General features: G+C 32.7%; 1 protein-coding gene across 2 annotated transcripts in view; it reads left to right on the forward strand.

The window, feature by feature from the left end:
- LOC127731069 (polyribonucleotide 5'-hydroxyl-kinase Clp1-like) overlaps nucleotides 1–24,105 on the forward strand; it is a 70,591-nt gene that overhangs the window by 24,034 nt on the left and 22,452 nt on the right. Inside the window, exons 12-13 of one of the 2 annotated variants that reach the window (XM_052239919.1) lie at nucleotides 921–1,014; nucleotides 2,372–4,308. In XM_052239919.1, coding sequence (XP_052095879.1) covers nucleotides 921–1,014; nucleotides 2,372–2,486 — 209 coding nt within the window. In that variant the 3' untranslated portion in view covers nucleotides 2,487–4,308. Of the gene's footprint in view, nucleotides 1–920; nucleotides 1,015–2,371; nucleotides 4,309–24,105 lie in introns of those variants that run through there. The other variant, XM_052239920.1, reaches the window with a different exon arrangement.

Here is a 24,105-nt window from a genome sequence, read left to right on the forward strand (position 1 = left end):
GACCAAATAAGTAGACTTCAGCGTCTTTAAGTAACTGTAGAGCCTTCAACAATCAGCAAAACCAAAATGACCAAATGTAAAACTATTTGAATGATAAAACTAATGGCCTGATTTCTATACAAAATAATAAAAGAAAAACAAATATGATAGACAGTGACCAACAATAACCACTGAGTTTTATAGGCTTCTGATAGTGACCAACAACAACCACTGAGTTTTACAGGCTTCTGACTTTGAACAGGCATACATAGAATGTGGCAGTGTTTTAACATGTTTGTGAGTGGTAAACCTCCCCCTTAAATAAAACTTTGGTATAACAGAACAACTTAACAAAAAAAAGCACAGGTTTATATTTTATAGAAATGAATATTTCATTGATAATTTAATGGCAATGTTTGTCTATGCCATATTAGAATAAATTACTTATTTCTATTTGTTGTCCAGCAAAATAGGATTCATAGGACCATTTTCAAAAAAATTTTAACCAATTTTTGCTCATTTTTACCTGAAAGGGAGTATGGGCAAAAGTTAGCCTGAATTTACCAATGTTTTCAAAACTGAAATCTTGCACATTAATGGAAGTGGTGAGCATTCTAAAAATTAAGCATAAGTAGAAAGTATCAATATGATTTATTAGTCTGTGATTGAAGAAATGTTTTGTAAGTGTCTTTTAAGATAATATCAATGATTGTGTCAGTGTCTTTTAAGATAATATCAATGATTTTGTCAGTGTTGTGTATAGAGATCTAGAGATGGATACAAACTCCTTTTTGTTGATATGTTATGATTTATCAATGGATAAAAAGATATCTTTCATTTTACCAACATGCTAGCTGGATAGTAGGCCAGTCTAACCTGTATTTTAAAAAGAAAATGTATGTATAAGATTCCTAAGTAAAGCTTTTTTTATATATTTTCAGGAACTAATATTTTACACCATGTGTTTAGTGTCAGTACTGCTAAATCAATAGAAGATGCAGTGTTAGAGTGTAATGTCTATGGCCATGTTGTTATGTAAGTACAGTGTTAAGGATGTGATGTCTATAGCTATGTAGCTATGTAACTACACAGTGTTAGAATGTGATGTCTATGGCCATGTTCTTGTGTATTCTCAAACATTTTAAATCTATGTCACCAATGACAATGGATATGTGGAAACAATACCTGTCCTCTTTTCCTCAAATTTCTACTTTTTGCAAAATAATGGCCACTAGGAGAGCAGGAATTGCTTACCTTTCTGGAAGCATCTTGTTTGACCCCCAGGTTGAGGTTGTGTTGTCCAATCTGCAGTTGTCTGAGTAGTGTTTAGTTAACTGTTGTTTGTTATTTTACCCCGCTCTGTACTAGGGGGTATACTGTTATACTCTTGTCTGTCTCATGAAATTTTGGTAACATTTTTCTTGGGAACCACAAGAATTTTGTTATCAGGCTTCATATGAACGGGCTATATCATGTGATGCTTTTTCTTATTCCTCATTGATCAACTTCCTTTAAACCTATTTCTTATATATTCTTTCACATAATGACCATTTATGAATTTTTTCGTCACATTTTTCTCGAAACCTAATCATAACACCCTGAAATTTGGAATCAACATTCATGTTAGCATGCTATAACATGTGATGCAGTTTCACATCCATTGCTTTTCAACCTCTTGTTTACCAAAAACTTATAGCAGGGTATCAGTAGTGAGCAGCTGCTTATATTTTAATTTTTTTAATCGTTAGTCTGTCTTTAAATGAACATGCTCTATCGTGTGATGCATTTTTTCATTCTTCATTGATCAACTTCATTTTAACCTATGACATATATATTCTTACACATAATGACCATTTTATGAAATTTTCATCACATTTTTCTCAGAAAAAATCACATCTCTTGGTGATATCTGCTTTTCTTAACTTAAGGGTTTGGATTGCCTCAAAGCATACATAAATAAAGGAAAGGTGTCTTTTTAATGATTATATATGAAATTCAAAACTTTGAATTGAAATATCATAAATACAAAAAATATTGTTCAAAAGTAGAGGAAGTTATATGAATTGTAATAAGATTTTGCAGTAAATTTTATTACTGTCAATAGAAACATTTTGTCTTAAAGTTAGATTGACAACAGGCAATCACTTTCAAAATTAGTTCTTTGGTTAACTTAACAACAGGCAGACATATTTAAACTAGTAAGAAATCTAAAGTAGTTTTTGGACAGACTTTTATAAATGTGGTTGTACTGGATATCCCTCAAGGAAGTAAGAGACTTTTGATATACATAACCATAAAGCAATCAAATTATTATGTTTAGAAAGTTTTGTGTTTTAAAAAAAAAAAATCACTTAAAAAATCTGATATAACTATGAGTTTATTTTGTTTACAGATCAGGGATAGATCCAGATAAACAGACAGCAACGGTATTATCACCTTCACCAGAGAAACTTCCATCATCAATATTACTTCTCATGGACATGCAGTTTATGGATATAGATATCTAATATCAATTTATAATCAATACATGCAGAATAGTTGATGGATATTGATATCTAATATCAATTTATTATACATACATTCAGAATAGTTGATGGATATTGATATCTAATATCATTTTATTATAAATACATGCAGAATAGTTTATGGACAGGAATATCTTATATTACTCTGTTCCAACAATTACCACTCTGTGGGAGAGATTCTATGTGCAGATATCTGGTCTGTGATTATCATTTTAACAGGAATATGTTGTTTATGGACAGACCTTTGTTTATTGTCCTCCTGGGTGGATTATGACCTGAGGAACCCGATTGGGTAGACAGTCAGCTTATGTTGTTACCAAGCCCAGAAAATTAGGACTGCATAAAAGGGATAACAGTGATGCTAAATGATTAATGTTATTATTAGTTGTTCAATATTTTAATTATTGTCATCCATTCATTTTGTATAAGTGTATTGTATAAGTGTATTATAATTGTTGAATATCATGTTTTTGCCTGGTGTACATTAGCGGCAATGAAGTTGTTACATGTATGAATGGGTCCGAGTGGCATCTGAGTAAATGAGGCATTTTCATGATTAGGGCTTTTCCAGGTTGAGTTGTAAGTGGAAAAGGGGTTTCAATCCCTCCTCATACCTACTACACATGCAAATTTAGTTTGAGGTCTAAAAAATCATTCAAATTATATGTTATTTATTGTGGACATAGAAATACTGGGCATCTGCTCCTGCATGCATCAGTCTGTCCATCTGGTCATATGAGAACTTGCAAGTCAGATTTTTATGAAATTTATATGTAAGGTCAATATCTTGGAATATTACAAAATCAGTGCTGATCAAATAGTTTTAAGGTAGTTATGCCCTTGGTTGTAAACGTTTTGAAAAATTGCATTGTTTGCCCTCTCAAATATACATATCTCGTTAATACTATTTTTACTGGAGTTATGTCTCTTGGAATTATAGATTAATTGGCATATTGCATTGTGAGTGCTCTCATGTCTTCATTTCAAGGGTAGATTTTTATGATACTTATATCAAAAGACTGGACAAGTTTGTGAATCAGTGCAGATCAACCTGTTTTACAAGATATGTGTGTGTCCCTTGGAAATGTAAATGATATGGAACATTGCATTGTGAGTGCCTTCACACCTACATTTCCTGTCCCTTTTTAATGAAATTTATATCAAAGGTTTATTCAAGCAATATTTCACACAAGCTAAAAAAATTAGTGTCAACAAGTTTTTTTATATTATGCCTGTTAGAAATAGAAATTAAATAGAAAATTGCATCATGATGACATTTTATTTCTGATTTTCTTTAGAAAGTTCCAAAGAGTAAAACAATAATTGGAGCTATAGCCCTTTGGACAAATAAATTATTTACTGGCATTTGGAACATAGGAATGGTGTTCTTTTGGTTTTTCATTACTTTGACAACTTCTATTCCCATCCAATGTTTTAATATATATATTTTTAAACGAAGGATGACTTTAATACCTGTCTGTATGGATGATTGTGATTCTGTGAGTATGTAACTTTTTGTCATTTATTTTCTACATGGTTATAATGTTCTACAATCTTGAAATCAGTTACAGTATCAATACATACCATTTAAAAAAACAACAACAACAAACAGGCATTCACAGCAATCTCAAACTACAATTTACAACATTTTTTTAACCATATTTTATTGTAATGCAAAGATTAAATAACAAATGGCAGCAAAATGATGTAATATTTTATTTTCATACTGATAGACAGAAAAGCAATATTGTTTTACAGTGTCGAAGTTTTATTAGAATTAAAAAAAGAAACTATGTCATGACAATTATTTCTATCATTATTCTCTTGCAACAAATTTTTGGATGAAATCGAGATATCCTGCGACCCAGTTAAGTCACATTGATGACAATCCAAAATGATACTTCCATAAGTGGAAGCTCTACACTCAAGGTAGTTTAGTCAAACAACATGCTTAAATGCACAATCTTCTATGTAGTGAGTTGTTTAATGTTTTTATTTTTTGGCCATGTTTATTTTTTGCTTTTTATTCGACTTATGGCTTTTGGTTGCCTCCTTCGTAACTCTCCAATCTTTTTTACACTTATTTCTTTGGAGGTGTACTGATTGATATTTTAGTGTGGGAAAATATTACATACTTTTTAGTTTTATTTGGGCTTTGAACTATGTTTTAGTGTAATTTGTGTCTTTAGTAATCTTGCTAGTTGATATGTTTTTGTCAAGTGCTGATCTTGAGCCTTTTCAGCTAATTAAAAGTGCTGATCTTGAGCCTTTTCAGCTGATTAAAATAACAGGTGGTTTGATTCCCAATGAGATTATTATCCATTAAAGATCAAATCACAAGATGTGAACAATAACAGATATAGCTTTAAACAATTACAGGTATGGCTTTAAACAACTACAGGTATGGCTTTGAACAATGAGCAAAACCCATACTGAATACTGGGATAGTAAGCTATAAAATACAAAATGTGAAACAATGATTGGGAGAAAAAAAGCATGTGACTTGGTTACACAATGTTTGTGAGCGCTCAACTCTCCCCTAACCTGGGACAGTGGTGTAACAACATGACATAAGAACAAACTAGAAATCAGGTGATTAAAGATTGACACAACAGGTGGGTACAAAGCAGAAACACAACGTATCGATATAAGATTACTAGCAGTTACGGATAAAGGAAAATGAAAGTATCTACAGGATGTAGGACCACAAGTGTTAATAGCTGGACAGTAATACAGGTTTCGGTATGTATCAAACTAATTTATATAATATCAATGTTATTACAGTAGACTCCGGCAAATCGGATACCAAAAATGTCAGCTAAAAATATCCGATTACCCGATATATTCAATTAGACGATGAATGTATATTCATTGAATATTCTGCAATAATGAGTAGATATAATCCTGAGATGTTACTAACCCTGACAATTGCTAAATATGTGAAAGGGTTGGAGGATTGATGGAGTGATTTTTATCAGTTACATCACCACAATGTTTGTGTAAAAAATTATCAGCTGATTATGTAATGATTAAATTTGTTTGCAGTTTTTAAATCCTTTATTTATTAAAATAAATAAAATGTCCTAAAATATTTATGTGAATTATTATCTACCATCCATAGTTTGTCTTTATTTGTTTTGTAAGCAAATAGCAATTTTCCATTATTTACATTATCACACAGGTAAACTAATTTGGCTATAAATAGATCTAAGCATGTCTGTGTAGAATCTCCAAACTAAAATCGTATCTGTTATAATTTTAGTTCTTTAAATAATCAAATTTAAATTGATGAAAATAATCATGATTGATAAAATATTATTGCATAAAGTTAACGTTTTCTGAAGACTATTTATATTTAGGTCATAGTTCTAGAGGCTTCCTCACAAATTTGTAAACATCCAAAATGGCGTCCATGACATGTGGTTACTTTTGCACATGTGAAAAAAATATATCTGACAAAAGTCAGATTTCTCTTGTCAAAAGGGATTTATATTTATATTGCAATAAATTATTCAGAAGGAGGTACATTCAGTTTAGATTATATTTCTGATTCTGTGAACATTTAGAGTTTAATCAAAATTCTCCAAACAGCAACGTCAACTTGTCAACTGAGTCTTGCATATTTTATAAATAAATTCAAACCATTTGAAGTAAAAGGGCATCTAATTCGCATGACAAAGGAAGACAATGATTAAAGACAACAATTTATTAAGAAATAGTTCCTTTTATTTAGTAAAAACAAAATCTTCTTGTCTGCAAGATTGTAAATTCGTAACTTCCTGGGGTCCATTTCCTGTCAGAAAAACATTGAAAATATCCGATTGTGCATGGTTTTGAAACAAAATGACCTGAATATTCTTATCCGATTTGCCAATATATTCTTATATCCGATATTCGATTACACGATAAAATTAACATTAAACATATAGGGAAGGGTTTGGTGTTTTGAAATAATATTACAGTAGCCGATATATTCGTTTAGCCGATATCCGATTAGGTGGAGTCTACTGTACCCATAAACACAATATTTAACGATCTTACTACAAGGGTAAACAAATAACACATAACATAATATAAAAATAAGGAGATGTGGTATGATTGCCAATGAGACAACTATCCACCAAAGTTCAAATGAAGTGGAAGTTTATTCAAAAGATCAATAAGTTTTATATCATATAGATTGAATCTTAGTTCATATTTGTGTCTATGAAAGAGCTTACCTAAGGTTTGAAGTAATATGTGGTAACAAAAATCCATGACTTAAAAATTAGGCTCTCATAGATTCCCTCAGCTTTTGGTTTTTACTTGATTTATGTCTTTTTAACAGATTTAATAGAGTTGAGTGTATGTAACAACGTATTTGAATTTAACGAAAGAAATCTATGTATTACTGAAAAATTATTACACCAGGGTTTTCGATATCACAAACTAGTCAAAACATTTACTAAATTTTATCATCGGTACAATAGAAAATGAAAGGATATGGAGTAAATGTACATGGGACAAAATCGCACACAATACATAGCAAACAGAAAATTATCAATGAACAGGGCTTTTATTCCTGTTCTTCATCTTGACAGTTGATGTAGGGTCTTCAACAATGAACAAATCATTTATACCCTTCAACAAGGTCAAGACGGCCCCTAGCGTCGACTTACGCGGTACTATTGATAAAAATAAACCACAGTTCACCTTCTTGTCCCCACCCGCCTCGGAGTGCCAACTTGTGCGATGCTTGTGTACGACGGTTCTCTAGTCAAAAGCACCAGGGAAACAAGAAAAGTGCAGCAATTTTGAAAGACATCGATCGGCGCTAAAATATGCCTTGAAGTTACACATGTCGGGAGCGGTCAATGAATTACATAATTTATAATTACGGGCGAGGTCTTTCAACATATATTTGTCATACATTGCCCAACAAAAGACCAATAATTTCGAAACAACAAATGATAGACAATACATATAAAACTAAACGAAACAAATGATAAACAGCACGGGGCACATCGAAATATATGTAAGAAAACCTAGCAGTTTAAAATAGTATGAAAGGGCAATATACAAACAGATCAAAAAAGGGCATCATTCCTAAATATAAATCAACATGCAGACATCTTATACGTTCAGGTATTTCACATTCAATCTGTAATGATAATATTCTTTACAAAGCACAAAAATGTCAACATTCACCTCAAAAGCTAACCAAACCTTTAAACAGACTTATTAAGAAGGGATATAATTACGATACTGTTGTCAGGTCATTAAAGATGGCATATTTTGGTTTTAATATTGATTCACTCATAGGGTCTTTGCATCGGAAATAAACACATTTATTATTTTTATTGTTCTTCTCATATATTTTATGATGGTATGATACTAAACCCCTAACGGGAGGGATTGTGCTTGATTTTCATATGATGAAGACATAATCTTTCAATCAGTTTAATTGAGGTCTGGAGCTGGCATGTCAGTAACTGCTAGTAGTCCTTTGTTAATTTATGTATCATTGTCATTTTGCTTAGTTTCTTTTGTTACCTATTCTGACATCGGACTCGGACTTCTTTTAAATTGAGTTTTACTGTGCGTATTGCTGTGTGTTTGTTTTTTATACATTGGCTAGAGGTATAGGGGAGGGTTGAGATCTCACAAAACATGTTTAACCTTGCCACATTTTTGCGCCTGTTCCAAGTCAGGAGCCTCTGGCCTTTGGTAGTCTTGTATGATTTTTAATTTTAGTTCATTTATATGTTTTGGAGTTAAGTATGACGTCCATTATCACTGAACTAGTACACATTTTTGTTTAAGGGCCAGCGGAAGCACGCCTCCGGTTGCGGGATTTTCTCGCTGTGTTGAAGACCCATTGGTGGCCTTCGGCTGTATTGTGCTATTTGGTCGGGTTGTTGTCTCTTTGACACATTCCCCATTTCCATTCTCAATTTTATTGAACATCTGTAAACTACTATTGCTTCAAATTTTAAAGTTATCATGTTTAATTGAATGTCACTTTGGACATGGGCATGGTGAACGAGTTCGAAAATAAACACACTATAAGAAGCGTACACATGAACATCATAGTCCAAAAGCGGAAAATTAACAATATGGAATGAAAAACTGTCTCTTTTGTTGTAAAAAGGGACAGAAGATACCAAATGGAAAATAACAAATACATGTAAGTCGAAGAAAAACGGACAATACCAAGAAAAGAGGAAAAACAACAAACACAAAATCAAACTTTGCTTTTTTGCTTATCGCACGTAAGTTTCTTTTTCGTTACCTATTTGGAAATAAAAATAAATAAATCAAGATAAGAACAAATAGGATATCTACATTTTTGGTTGATACAAGAGGGTTACATTACAACATTATTACCCGCTGCTGTGTATAATGTGACCACGAATATGCCAAAAAAACGAGAAAAAAAAACCAGAAAACATACACATTACAAAATACAAAAAATGAGGTTTAGCTAGCTATAATTACAGGCTTAACCCACCATTTTCTTTGGAAAATGCATGTACAAGTCTAGAATTTGACAGTTGCTTTTCACTCGTTCCGTTGATTGATAACGTTTGATTGTCAGTTTTTATGGACATCTATTTGAATTTACCTTGGAGTTCGATATTTTTATTATAATTTTTATACGACCGCAAAAATTAAAATTTTTTTGGTCGTATATTGGTATGACGTTGGCGTCGTCGTCGTCGTCATCGTCGTCGTCGTCTGGCGTCGTCCGGCGTCGTCCGAAGACACATTGGTTTTCGCACTCTAACTTTAGTTTAAGTGAATGGATCTCCATGAAATTTTACCACAAGGTTCAATACCACGAAAGGAAGGTTGGGATTGATTTTGGGGGTTATGGTACCAACAGTTAAGGAATTAGGGGCCAAAAAGGGGCCAAAAATAAGCATTTTTGTAACTTCCAGACAATAACTTGTGTGTAAGTGTATGGATCTATCTGACATTGTACCACAATGTTCCATATCACAAAGGGAAGGCTGTAATTGATTTTGGGGGTAATTGCCTCAAAATTTTAGGAATTAGGGGCCAAAAAAGGGGCAAAAAACAAGCAGTTTTCTAGTTTCATGACAATAACTTGTGTGTAAGTGTTTGGATATTTCTGAAATTGTACTACAAGGTTCCATATCACAAAGGGAAAGCTGGAATTGAGTTTGGGGGTAATTGCCCGAAACGTTTAGGAATTGGGGGCCAAAAAGGGGCCAAAAATAAGCATTTTTCTAGTTTCCAGACAATAACTTGTGTTCAAGTGTATGGATCTCTCTGAAATTGTACTGCAAGGTACCATACCACAAAGGGAAGGCTGGTATTGAGTTTGGGGGTGATGAATCATAAGGGGGTTCAAAAAATTTGGGAGGGGGGATTTTTTTTTTCTTTTTTTTTTTTTTTTCCTTTTATCTTTCTTTTAAAATTTTCCATTTTAAGTTGGTTATTTCTGATTGATATTTAAAAGCAAATAATAATGATATAGTAAGAGATACACACCAAACAGGATGTGTAAATTATTATATAATAAGTATTGTGCAATAGCAAGAAATTTTCAATTGCACAGTATTGCACAATAGCAAGAAATTTTCAATTGCACAGTATTGCGCAATAGCAAGAAATCTTCAATTGCACATTATTGCGCAATAGCAAGAAATATCCAATAGCACAATATTGCGCAATAGCAAGAAATTGTCAATTGTACAGTATTGCGCAATAGCAAGAAATATTCAATTGCACAGTATTGTGCAAAAGAAGATACTTCGTATAAATTGCTTATTTCTTGATCAATTTCAATGTGGTTTTATTCTTGAATTCTTGGGGTTCTTTAATATGCTGAATCTAACCGTGTATTAAGTTTTTGGATTTTGGGCCCCATTTTTAAATTGGTCCACATTGAGGTCCAAAGGGTCCAAAATTTAACTTTGTTTGATTTCATCAAAAATTGAATTATTGGGGTTCTTTGATATGCCGAATATAACCGTGTATTTAGATTCTTAATTTTTGGTTCCGTTTTCAAATTGGTCTACATTAAGGTCCAAAGGGTCCAAAATTAAAGTTTGATTTTAACAAAAATTGAATTTTTAGGGTTCTTTGATATGCTGAATCTAAACATGTATTTAGATTTTTGATTATGGGCCCAGTTTTCAAGTTGGTCCAAATCGGGGTCCAAAATTAAACTTTGTTTGATTTCAACAAAAATTGAATATATGGGGTTCTTTGATATGCTGAATCTAGCCATGTATTTAGATTTTTGATTTTTGGGCCCTTGTTATTAACTTTGTCCACATTAAGGTCAAAAGGGTCCAAAATTAAACTTTGTTTGATTTCATCAAAAATTGAATTCTTGGGGTTCTTTGATATGCTGAATCTAACCATGTATTTAGATTTTGGATATTGGACCATAATAGGTGAATGTCCAATTTAAAATTTTTAAGTTCTTAGACCACATTCATTCTGTGTCAGAAACCTATGCTGTGTCAAATATTGAATCACAATCCAAATTCAGAGCTGTATCAAGCTTGAATGTTGTGTCCATACTTGCCCCAACTGTTCAGGGTTCGACCTCTGCGGTCGTATCAAGCTTCGCCCTGCGGAGCATTTTATTTACATAAGTGTCCGTACAAACAACGTTATATTGATGGATCTACAAAGTTCTCCACGAAACCTCTTTCTAAATTATTAACATCAATTTAATCAGCAATCACTCACAGCCGGGCTTCACATTTATTGTGAAACTACATACTCCGGGGGCGGCGTGAATCAGATGTGGATACTAAAACATTCCAATGATCTTTTCGATCAAGAGTACATACAATCTAAGTCCCTTCCTCTTGCAATAGTATTCCCCATTTCAAACTAAAAGACAAATTGAAAGAATCGGCCAACGTAGATAAAAGTATTAGGGAGGGATAAATAAAGGCAACAATAGTATACTGCTGTTCGAAACTCATAAATCGATAGAGATAAAAAACAAATCCGGGTTACAAACTAAAACTGAGGGAAACGCATCAAATATAAGAGGAGAACAACGACACAACAAAAACACAACATTAAAAATGTAACACACACAGAAACGAACTATTATATAACAATGGCCATTTTCCTGACTTGGTACAGGACATTTTAAGAAAAAAATGGTGGGTTGAATCTTACTATTTGTAAAATCACTCTCATTGAAACAAAATAAATCTCTGAAACTGACATTATCAAGATGGTTGATTTCTTGATTGACAACACATTTGCTACGTTTCGAGGACGTGTTCTTCAACAAACAATCGGCATTCCCATGGAAACCAACTGTGCTCCTGTTCATGCCGACTTATTTTATTCATATAAAGCTGACTTTATACAGGAGCTTTTTAGGAAAATTAAAAGAAGCTGGCATTATCTTCACGTTCCGCTATAAAGTTGATGTCTTTTCACTTAATATTTCAAAGTGTAGTGACTATGTTGAACGCTTCTATCCCATCAAATTCAAATAAAGGATACAACAGATACAGAAAAGTCGGCCTTATATCTTAACTTACATTTAGAAATAGACAATGAGGGTTGGTTGAGAACAAAACTTTACGACACAAGAGTTGATTTTAGCTTCTAAATTGTGCACTTTCCATTCCGCTGCTATGTAGCAACATTCCAGCAGCGCCGGCAGATGGAGTATATATTTCCCTGTTGATTTTCAAATGTTTTTACGGACGCCTTCGCGAGTTGGTTGACCGTTATGGAATATCTGTTTTTCAGATAACGAGGGAAATGTTCCAGTTGTCACAAATACAATCCCGTCCTCTTTTCTTGAAATGTGACCTACCGAAATTGGCGAATGAGACTTATAACCAGGTTTGTACTTACATGGACTTTAAATCACATGTGGTACTGGATCTGCTTAACCTCCCGGAGCACATAAGATCACCCCCTGTTTTTTGTGGGGTTCGTGTTGCTCAGTCTTTTTGTTTTTATGTTGTGTTTTGTATGCTGTTTTTTTTTTATCGTTTTTAGTTTTTTGTCGTATTCGCGATCACATTCTACATAACAACGGGTAATAATGCTGTAATGTTACCCGCTTTTATCGGCAATTTGTATATTGTCCCTTTGATCCTACTGCCTAATATTTTTCTATATCATTGACAGGATTTGATATTCGAAAATAATAGGCAATGACGTCACGCAACAGTGCAGCAACGTCACGCGTTCATGTCCATCCGAACCAATTATAAATGGAATCCACGCGACTTCATTCATACAACTGAATAACTATCACAACGTTTTCTACGCATACACAGAATTTAACTTACTACTTCAATATATTTCATATTTTAAAACAACAAACATATTGTTAAGACAAAATTGCCAATAAAAAGAATCATGACATTTTATTTTGAAATACTGACTTCATCAGCTCGAATATCAACTCGCCTTCGCGGGCTTGCTTGATATTCTTGCTGATAAAGTCAGTATCAAAACCAAAAATGCCATTATTCTATATGTATTATCCAAAAACAACTGGTAAAAAGCAAAATAACAAAAATACCGAACTCCAAGGGAAATTCAAAACCGAAAGTCCCTCATCAAATGGCAAAATCAAAAGCTCAAACACGTCAAACGAATGGAAAACAACTGTCAAATTCCTGAATTGGTACAGGCATTTCCTTATGTAGAAAATGGTGGATTAAACCTGGTTTTATAGCTAGCTAAACCTCTCACTTGTATGACAGTCGCATAAAATTGCATTATATTGACAACAATGTGTGAACAAAACAAACAGACATAATAGGTAAAAATGTCAAAAATAGGGATACAGCAGTCAACATTGTGTTATGATCTAATTGCAAGTGGCAAAACAAAATCTATTCTAGAACTATTCTATAATAAACAATAGTAACAGAAATAACACCGATGACGAATATTACTAGTTCTACACATATATTATTCTATATGTTATCCTATTGATCGTGTTATTTGCTATTAAGTTTTCTAGTTATAAAGTAATTTGTGATGATGGAGAAACTGTAACACCTGTGGTTTCAAATTGATCTAAAAAAATGACACAATTGTAGGTTCACAAACTTTTGTTTCTAGTCTTTTCAATCAAACACATTGTAAATCTTGAGCTATAGCACATCGCATTTTGGGTATTAGCAACTGCTATTTCAGGAATCAGGAAAATATATATCATTCAAAACACTTTTGATTTTGGGAAACATGAAAATTGCAATGCTGGCATTCATTTGTGTGTACGTGTGTGTCCATCCATTTCAGCATTTATTTGGTTAAAAAAGCTTTAATTATAAAACCATAAAATTTCACTAATGTCATGAAGGACCTTAAAATTTACTGAATCAGCAAATTTTGACAAATTCACAAATTGCATTGGATTATTATTGATATAAGTAATGCCAAGTCTAAAACATTAGCACTTTTCAATATCTTCATTTCTGTTTCGACCTTTATTTGAAAATAATATCATTCTATTACATCTTCTTTATTACATCTATACTGTACGATATCTCTTAGTCTCATTATTCTGTCATCTTCTGAAACTGGTATTTTGAAAGAAAACTCATCTTTAATGGCTGTAATTATTTCGTCTTGGTCTTGGATATTTCAACCCAACCTATTTTTAAAACGAGAATCTCCCTTAAGCTTTGCTGTTTTTTTTTTATATCATACAACTTTAGTACAAGCATGCCTCTGTGTTATATGAAATTCAAATGTGACGTCACCCCTTTTTTAGCTCACCTGGCCCAAAGGGCCAAGTGAGCTTTTCTCATCACTTGGCGTCCGTCGTCCGTCGTCCGTCGTCCGTCGTCGTCCGTTAACTTTTACAAAAATCTTCTCCTCTGAAACTACTAGGCCAAATTTAACCAAACTTGGCCACAATCATCATTAGGGTATTTAGTTTAAAAAATGTGTCCGATGACCCCGCCTGCCAACCAAGATGGCCGCCATGGCTAAACATAGAACATAGGGGTAAAATGCAGTTTTTGGCTTATATCTCTGAAACCAAAGCATTTAGAGCAAATCTGACGGGGTAAAATTGTTTATCAGGTCAAGATCTATCTGCCCTGAAATTTTCAGATGAATCGGACAACCCGTTGTTGGGTTGCTGCCCCTGAATTGGTAATTTTAAGGAAATTTTGCCGTTTTTGGTTATTATCTTGAATATTATTATAGATAGAGATAAACTGTAAACAGCAATAATGTTCAGCAAAGTAAAATCTACAAATAAGTCAACTTGACCAAAATGGTCAGTTGACCCCTTAAGGAGTAATTGCCCTTTATAGTCAATTTTTAACCATTTTTCGAAATTTTTTGTAATCTTTTACAAAAATCTTCTCCTCTGAAACTACTGAGACAAATTTAACCAAACTTGTCCACAATCATCATTAGAGTATCTAGTTTAAAAAATTTGTCCGATGACCCCGCCCGCGAACCAAGATGGCCGACATGGCTAAAAAATAGTACTTTGGGTAAAATGCAGTTTTTGGCTCATATCTCTGAAACCAAAGCATTTAGAGCAAATCTGATGAGGATAAAATTGTTCATTAGGTCAAGATCTATCTGCCCTGAAATTTGCAGACCAATCAAGCAACCCGTTGTTGGGTTGCTGCCCCTGAATTGGTAATTTTAAGGAAATTTTGCCGTTTTTGGTTATTATCTTGAATATTATTATAGATAGAGATAAACTGTAAACAGCAATAATGTACAGCAAAGAAAGAATTACAAATAAGTCAACATGACCAAAATGGTCAGTTTACCCCTTAAGGAGTTATTGCCCTTTATAGTCAATTTTTAACCATTTTTCGTAAATTTTTGTAATTTTTTACAAAAATCTTCTCCTCTGAAACTACAGAGACAAATTTAACCAAACTTGTCCACAATCATCATTAGGGTATCTAGTTTAAAAAATGTGTCCGATGACCCCGCCCGCGAACCAAGATGACCGACATGGCTAAAAAATAGTACATAGGGTAAAATGCAGTTTTTGGCTCATATCTCTGAAACTAAAGCATTTAGAGCAAATTTGATGAGGATAAAATTGTTCATTAGGTCAAGATCTATCTGCCCTGAAATTTTCAGACCAATCAGGCAACACGTTGTTGGGTAGCTGCCCCTGAATTGGTAATTTTAAGAAAATTTTGCAGCTTTTGGTTATTATCTTGAATATTATTATAGATAGAGATAAACTGTAAACAGCAATAATGTACAGCAAAGTTAGATCTACAAATAAGGCAACATGAACAAAATTGTCAATTGACCCCTTAAGGAGTTATTGCCCTTTATAGTCAATTTTTTACAATTTTCATAAATTTTGTAAATTTTTGTAAATTTTTACAAAGTATTTTCCACTGTAACTACCGGGCCAAGTTCGTTATAGATAGAGATAATAGTAAGGAGCAAGAATGTTCAGTAAAGTAAGATCTACAAACACATCACCATCACCAAAACACAATTTTGTCATGAATCCATCTGTGTCCTTTGTTTAATATGCACATAGACCAAGGTGAGCGACACAGGCTCTTTAGAGCCTCTAGTTTTTTTTTTGCGTTGATCTCTTTGGCTAACTCGGCTGTGAATTTTTATGTTCTGGTTTATGTTGTTTTATGTATCCGTTTTTATTCTGTAGTTAGTCACCACTTCGGTGTTATCATGTATATCTATTATATAGTCATTTTTTTATATAAATTTACTGTTTGCAAAAGTATGAATTATTTTAAATACTAAGGATTTTCTTATCCCAGAAATAAAACCTTAGCCGTATTTGGCACAACTTTTTGGAACTTTTGGTCCTCAATGCTCTTCAACTTTGTACTTGTTTTGGCTTTCGAACTTTTTTGATCTGAGCGTCACTGGTTAGTCTTGTGTGGACGAAACGCGCGTCTTGCGTATTAAATTTTAAACCTGGTACCTTTCGTTAGCTTTTATTAGTATGTTTCTCTGTCCTATATGTTCTCCAATTTATTTGTATTGTAGTCCTTTCATGTAATGTTGTCATTTTAATGTTATATTTAACATTGCCATAAAAGCGGGAGGTTTGGCAAGCCACAAAACCAGGTTCAACCCACCATTTTTCTTAAAATGTCCTGTACCAAGTCAGGAAAATTACCATTGTTATATTATAGTTCGTTTCTGTGTTTGTGACATTTTAATGTTGTGTTTCTGTTGTGTCGTAGTTCTCCTCTTATATTTAATGTGTTTCCCTCAGTTTTAGTTTGTAACCCGGATTACTTCATTAGTGTTACGAAATTGTCCCTAGTCTAACTATAGTTTTTTTCTCAATCGATTTATGAATTTCGAACAGCGGTATACTACTGTTGCCTTTATTTATATCACCCAATGTCACAGAAACTACTGTCCCATACGATCGTGTTAGGTTTAAAATTGGTGTCTTGGATAAAAGTTTGTTGGATATTGTTGCTCATGTATATAATAATGGTGAAAAGGCAGAAATTAAGTAGAAATGTTACTACACGATGATGGATTTGACTTTGCTCTTTGGTGACTGGCTGTTAGTCCTCATGGGTATTACCAGGTCAGATGCCAGTAATTTGGTACTGGCATGAAAATACAGATATTGTTTAATTTGAATTCTTTATCCGGGTTTGGCTTTACCTTTGGTTACTTTGTGGTTTAATCAGCTCTTAGACATTTGCATTAGGTTTTGCACTTTCACATATTTTGGCCTCGAGCATCACAAAAGGAGACGCTAGTTATCGAAATGCCTGGTGCATTAGAATTGGTATCGTCAATGTTATTGCAGAGAGTATAATGCTGTTGACTTGTCTATCTATCCGACTATCTGTCAATACCTTGATATCATATGAGTCATTATTTCATGCCACACCTCTTCCATATGAACGTTGGCTCTTATCTAAGCTGTCTTAAACGACTGTATAGCCCTTTATATTTCAATTTAAATGACTCTTTGTTCTTATTACAAGCTATTTCTGAGTAGGAAAATTGGAAATCGGCAGTCATTCCTTTAGAATATGATATTGCGTATGTGTTAAATATATAAAAAATAAGAAGGTGTGACATGATTGCCAATGAGACAACTCTTCACCAGAGACCAAATGACCCCAAAGTTTGCAGCTATATCAATTATATAATTATATTACTTCATTAGTGTGACGAAATTGTCCCTAGTCTAACTATAGCTTTTTGAATTTCATTTAGTTGTTTTTTTTTGTTATTACAGTTAACTCTTCTAAAGGTTAACTCCTATACTCCCTTGTTATTTCTGTCAAATCCCAGTTTACTTTTTTGTGTTTGTCAATATAAAACTCGTCACAGATATAAACAGAATCAGCAAGAATAAGTTAAGTTTTATACCTTTGGTTTAATTGAACGCATATTTAGTTGGAGCTTTAAATGCAAGCAACGTGTCCCAATTCTTTTCGGTATATACTGATATTTACATTTTCCAGAAGGTGAAGCTGATCATTGGACTTAATGGAACACCACAATAAGGAACAGTACTTTGTTTATTTACTGGGAAATATTTTTAAATATTGAAAAGAAATCAGTTATTAAATTGTTTTCAATATGATATATTGATAAAAAAAAAAGAACCCCTCTTTTTTCAAGGAATGACCGCGTTTGGTTGATATGTATGAAACACGCAACCCGGTGTTGGAAATGATGTAAATAACTGTCCCTTATAAAAGAATACCGCGAGGCTTTAAGTACATAAAGACCACCATCATTTGTTGAATTTTTTCTCACTGGGGACATATGCTACGGTTAAATCTACCGACCCTACTAAAAAGTCTTTTTACATTTTGGTGGTATGCGAAATTCGTTCTCACTGTGTGTCCGACGCCAACTTTTACATGTTATGTTAATTTTATATCATTCATGTCATGTACATAGCTTAGATATAGCCTTTTTGTGACAGTGGATCAAAAAATTATAAATCAATAAATCAAATTTAATAATCTAAAGTTTGTTTTCTTCTGTTGTAATAACATTGTACAAGCTGAAGTGCGTGGCAAATATATAATACTAACAGTTATACAATACTTAGTAATAGTTTGTGGACATGAATTGTTCTATGTTGGTCGTTGTATTATAAGAGTTGAAATTTAAAAAGTCAAAAAAAGGCAAAGAAATATCTATTATTTGTTAAATAAATAATGCCACCAAATGCTACTATGAGAGGAATTTAACAAGATGGAATAACTAGAGGAAAAAGAGCCATATGAAAGAATTGCCTCTAATTTTTCTCAGGTCACTTGTTTTTTCCAATCAAGGGCCCATAAGGTGCCGGTGACATACCTGACAGTCATTAATAGTAGTACATGTATAAACATAAACATAGATACTAAAATGATTTACAAAGATTAATAATACACATAAATTAATAAATACTAGTAGAGAGCTTGCAATATTTCAGTATAGCAGTTTTACGATTGACCATACGACAGGAGCATTGTAATCCTTCGCTTTCAAATATTTTTGAGCCGCGTTCAATCAATCGATATGAACAATGTTTTGTTTTCACAAGGTTGATTGGTAAATGGTTATCATTGAAATAAAAACTAAACAATTGTTAATGTTGATGTTAGGTTGTCAAGTAGGTTACGGAATGTGCCATCATAGCAGACAGTTTATCGATACAGGCAAATAACCCGGCATAAGGTTGCCTCTCTCTGAGAGTTGACAATAGGCGGTGTTAGCTTTTTTACTTTAAGACCCCACCGACAAGATTTTAAAAAATATGACGATTTTTACTTCATGGCGTGCATTTTGCTAACAAATCTAGTTTTTCGCAAATAGTGTTACAGCTCAGAAACTTGATTTAATGTATTTTCTTGTATGAAAAATTGGATATTTAACAGAAAATCACAAAGCATAATAATAATGAAATAAGATAAGATAAGATATTTTATTTTCCAAATTAGGTCCCCAGGGGGGCATACACATATAACAAATATAATCTTTACAACATACATGACATTCATATAATACACCTAAAATATTGATATACAGCTAGTGATGCAGGCTATTATATATTAAATTTAAAAAAAGTATTAAAGAGCTGCGTACTCCATGTGGAGATGTGGAAAATGTCCTCTTACTGGCTTGATTTATTTGCAGTTATTTTAATTTACTTTTTTTAATATTTTTGCTGGAAATGTATCAATATATTTGATTGTTTAGCTGCAACGGATACCAAGGGACGATGCTCTAGGATTGTGATATCTCTCGTATCTGATGCAGAGAAACAAACATAAATGTAACAAAAGTTAAAGTTTATTCACAGCAAATAACATATACTGCAGTAATATGTATTGAGAATAGTGTAAGTTTCTCTATAATGATATAATCAAATGGTATTTATTAACGTATAAACATTGGAATGGTTTTATCATTTGTTTTTTTTATTATAAGAGTTGAGTTATTAGAACCAGTATTTCAAAGAAGAGCAACATAACATCTTCAATATCCATTATCTATTGGATAGGTAGTTGCTATAAGAAGAATTATATTTTATGATTATAAAACATGGGAAAATCAGAATTACAGTATCAACTTCTAATTTTAAATTTACTTCATAAACAACATTTTAAAATTTTGCAAACAGAAATGTTTTCAATTGCTACACTTAATTCATTATTATATATAATTTGCAATTGATCTCTCCAATCAACCTTTTTGTTGGTGAGTCATGTGGATGTTTTTTGAGCGGAGAATAGTTTTCATACGTTTATAAAACACTGTTATACTTGAGTTTGATTCATTATTTACATTGAATAATGTCTGTTAACGATTTTTGTTTGACTTTACTGTTTATAGTTTATTTGTGTGACCTTGAAATCGGCAGCAAATAATGTACATGTAATTGAAGAATTTAATAATTCATGAATAATACTTTATTAGATGTAGACCTGGCGAAACAACATATATTGCCCACTCGCGTGATTCATTTGCAGTCTATCATCGTATGAACGTCCTAAACTCCATAAATTTCCATAATATAATAATAAGTAGAATAACTATTTTGTATATTTCCTTTCTAGCCTTGAACTCTAAATTTCATTTAGTTAAAATAGTGTGCAGTCTGATTAAAAAAGAATATAATGATGAGTTCTGTTTTTGTCAAACTACATCACCGACTTTAACATTTTTCACTATCAGAATGGATGGGAAACGCTCATTGCAAAACGTTTAGATTGAATAACTAGGATAATTTTCAAAATATATTTATTCGGTAGTAGATATACTTTTATCTTATTTCATACGTGTTCGACCACATTGCTCCATACAGTTTGGCCTACTTTTTCTGTTGCATTTACATTTAGATTGCATTTAGATCACAGAAAAGTAGGGATATGGTGTATAATTTCAAGGCACAAAATCCCTACATGCACATGATAAAAAACAATGTAAAAGTACATGATTGAGTAGAAATAGAATTGTCATATGATATATTATCAAACATAATTATCTAATATAACAAATGCACATATATAAGAAAATACTATATAATGCATATGTGTTAAAACAGAAAGGAAAAAAAAAAACCAAAAAACAAATAAAAAAAATTCACTTTGATTACTTAAAAATGTACAGACATAATCGAAATATATCTTCAAATTTCACCACTACACATACTATGATTCTATATTTGTGATAACCTGTGCATTTGTTATATCAGATAACTATGTTTGATAATCTAAATGGTTAGCTTCTAAATTGATATTTCTGACATGTTATATAGTTATCAAAAGTACCAAGGTTATAATTTAATACGCCAGACGCGCGTTTCGTCTACATAAGACTCATCAGTGACGCTCAGATCAAAATAGTTATAAAGCTAAACAGGTACAAAGTTGTAGAGCATTGAAGACCCAAAATTACAAAAGTTGTGCCAAATACGGCTAAGGTAATCTATACCTGGGATAAGAAAATCCTTAGTTTTTTCGAAAAATTCATACTTTAGGAACAGGAAATTTATAAAAATGACCATATAATTGATATTCATGTCAACACCGAAGTGCTGACTACTGGGCTGGTGATACCCTCGGGGACGAAACGTCCACCAGCAGTGGCATCGACCCAGTGGTGTAAATAGTTATCAAAGGTACCAAGGTTATAATTTAATACGCCAGACGCGCGTTTCGTCTACATAAGACTCATCAGTGACGCTCAGATCAAAATAGTTATAATGCCAAACAAGTACAAATTTGTAGAGCATTGAAGACCCAAAATTCCAAAAAGTTGTGCCAAATACGGCTAAAGTAATCTATACCTGGGATAAGAAAATCCTTAGTTTTTTCGAAAAAATCATACTTTAGGAAACAGGAAATTTATGAAAAATGACCATATAATTGATATTCATGCCAACACCGAAGTGCTGACTACTGGGCTGGTGATATTTTTTTAAGTATGTAATATTGTATAAATATTACTAACACATACTAACATCAAATATACAAATTTCAATGAAATATGAAAATTTAAAAAAAATCAAAAATAATAAGAAGATGTAGTCTGATTGTCATTGAGACATTTATCCATCAAAGACAAAATAACACAGATGTAAGCATATATAGTTCATCGTGCGAAATTCAACAATGAGCTAAACTCCATCGTCGCTAGCCAAGTGTCATGATCCGACCTCCTCCTCTGGTAATATGGTCGGATTGTAAAACTTGGTTAGTGAAGAAGGCAACACTCATATCGTAGAACAAGCTGTAAAAGGCTCCGAAATGACAAAATTGTCTATTTTACAAGTCACTTTACTCATGTTAAAAGTTATATGTTTGTTTGTTATTGCATACAAGTGAGTTTAGCTAGATATACAACCAGACTTAACCCATCGAAAAGTGTTGTAACAAGTCACGAATATGACAGTTGTTTTCCAATCGTTCCGTTAGTAAATATAGTCAAGCGTTTGATTTTGTCAGGTTTTATCGACTTTCCTTTTTGAATTAACCTTAAAATTCGTTAATTTATGTTTGTTAAATATACTTTTTTTTTATCAACGTCTACTGGTAATTATTGCATAACAAAAAAAAAAGATACGGTGTAATAATTCATGACAAAAAAAAGACCTACAATGCATCTTCAGGATGAGAACAAGTATATCCCGCCTCTCTTTTACAATAAACGTTAAAGGCAAGGTCTGCAAAGTGGGTTCATCGGGATGAAGGTTGTGGAATTTGGAAGTTTGGACTGCCACTAGGAACAGATAGTGTGCTTTACAGGAGCAGAACTTTGGCCTTACCACTTGCTTTCCCCAAAAAGAGTTATTGCAAGGTTGCATTCACGTTTCCCAACTCATTAGATATTCAAGAGCTTGCAGCTGCTACTCACACTTTAAAAAACGTCATTAGTATCTGAGCAGTAAGTTGATGAACCAGGATTATGTCAAAGAAAATCTCGTCCTTTTTCTAAAAAAAAGTTCATCGGAAGATACCAAGACCTTGTTGATAAATATTCCGTATTAACTCCACAAATTTTAAATGATGGTCTTGATTCTAGGTACTGACGTTGTTTATCATCTTAATTACGTGTTATAGAGTTTTTTTTATTTGTCTTTGTATATTTTTAACCTTTACTGTTTAGTCCATTTTTTGTAATATACTTTCGTTTTGTAAATTTTTAGTAATATACTTTTGACGTTGCTAGGTATTTATACATCTCGCCATTGTGTTATTGTGTTTAAATAAGAAGATGTGGTATTAGTGCCAATGAGACAACAATCCATCCGAGTCACAATGTGTAAAATGTAAACAATTATAGGTCAAAGTACGGCCTTCAACACAGAGCCTTGGCTCACACAGAACAGAAAGCTATAAAGGGCCCCTAAAAAGACTAGTGTAAAACAATTCAAACAGGAAAACCAACGGTCTAATATATATAAAAAACGAGAAACGAGAAACACTTATGAACCACACCAACAAACGACAACCACTGAACAATAGGCTCGTGACTTAGGATAGGTGCATAAAAATGCAGCAGGTTTAAACGTTTTAACAGGCGCCAACCTTCACCCTAACCTGAAACAGTGGTATAACATTACAACATAAAAAGACACACAATAAAATATCAATTGAAATGGCTTAATTCGATCAAAAAGACAATGCACAAAAACAAGTAAATATACACTGAACGAATAAGTTTGATCTAAGACACAATATAAATAAAAAAAAAGATGGTATTCTTGTCTTTCATTTTTGCTTATGTACTTTGTCTATAAAGTGCCTTTATGCCATTTTATTTTGCTTTGTTGAAATAGTTATTTGTATTTGTAATGATTAAAATTATTACACAATGTTAACTGATGTACCCCAATTTTTGACATTTTGACCAATTATATCTGTTTGTTTTGCTCACACGTTGTTGTTAATATAATGAAATTCTATGCGACTGTCATTCAAGTGAGAGGTTTAGCTAGCTATAAAACCAGGTTTAATCCACCATATTCTACATAAGGAAATGTCTGTACCAAGTCAGGAATATGACAGTTGTTTTCCATTCGTTTGATGTGTTGGAGCTTTTGATTTTGGCATTTGATAAAGGACTTTCCGTTTTGAATTTCCTTGGATTTCGGTATTTTTGTTATTTTATTTTTTCCTATACAAGACATCGAATT

This window comes from Mytilus californianus, unplaced genomic scaffold (assembly GCF_021869535.1).
Source record: "Mytilus californianus isolate M0D057914Y unplaced genomic scaffold, xbMytCali1.0.p SCAF_2, whole genome shotgun sequence".
Taxonomy (NCBI): Eukaryota; Metazoa; Mollusca; class Bivalvia; order Mytilida; family Mytilidae; genus Mytilus; species Mytilus californianus.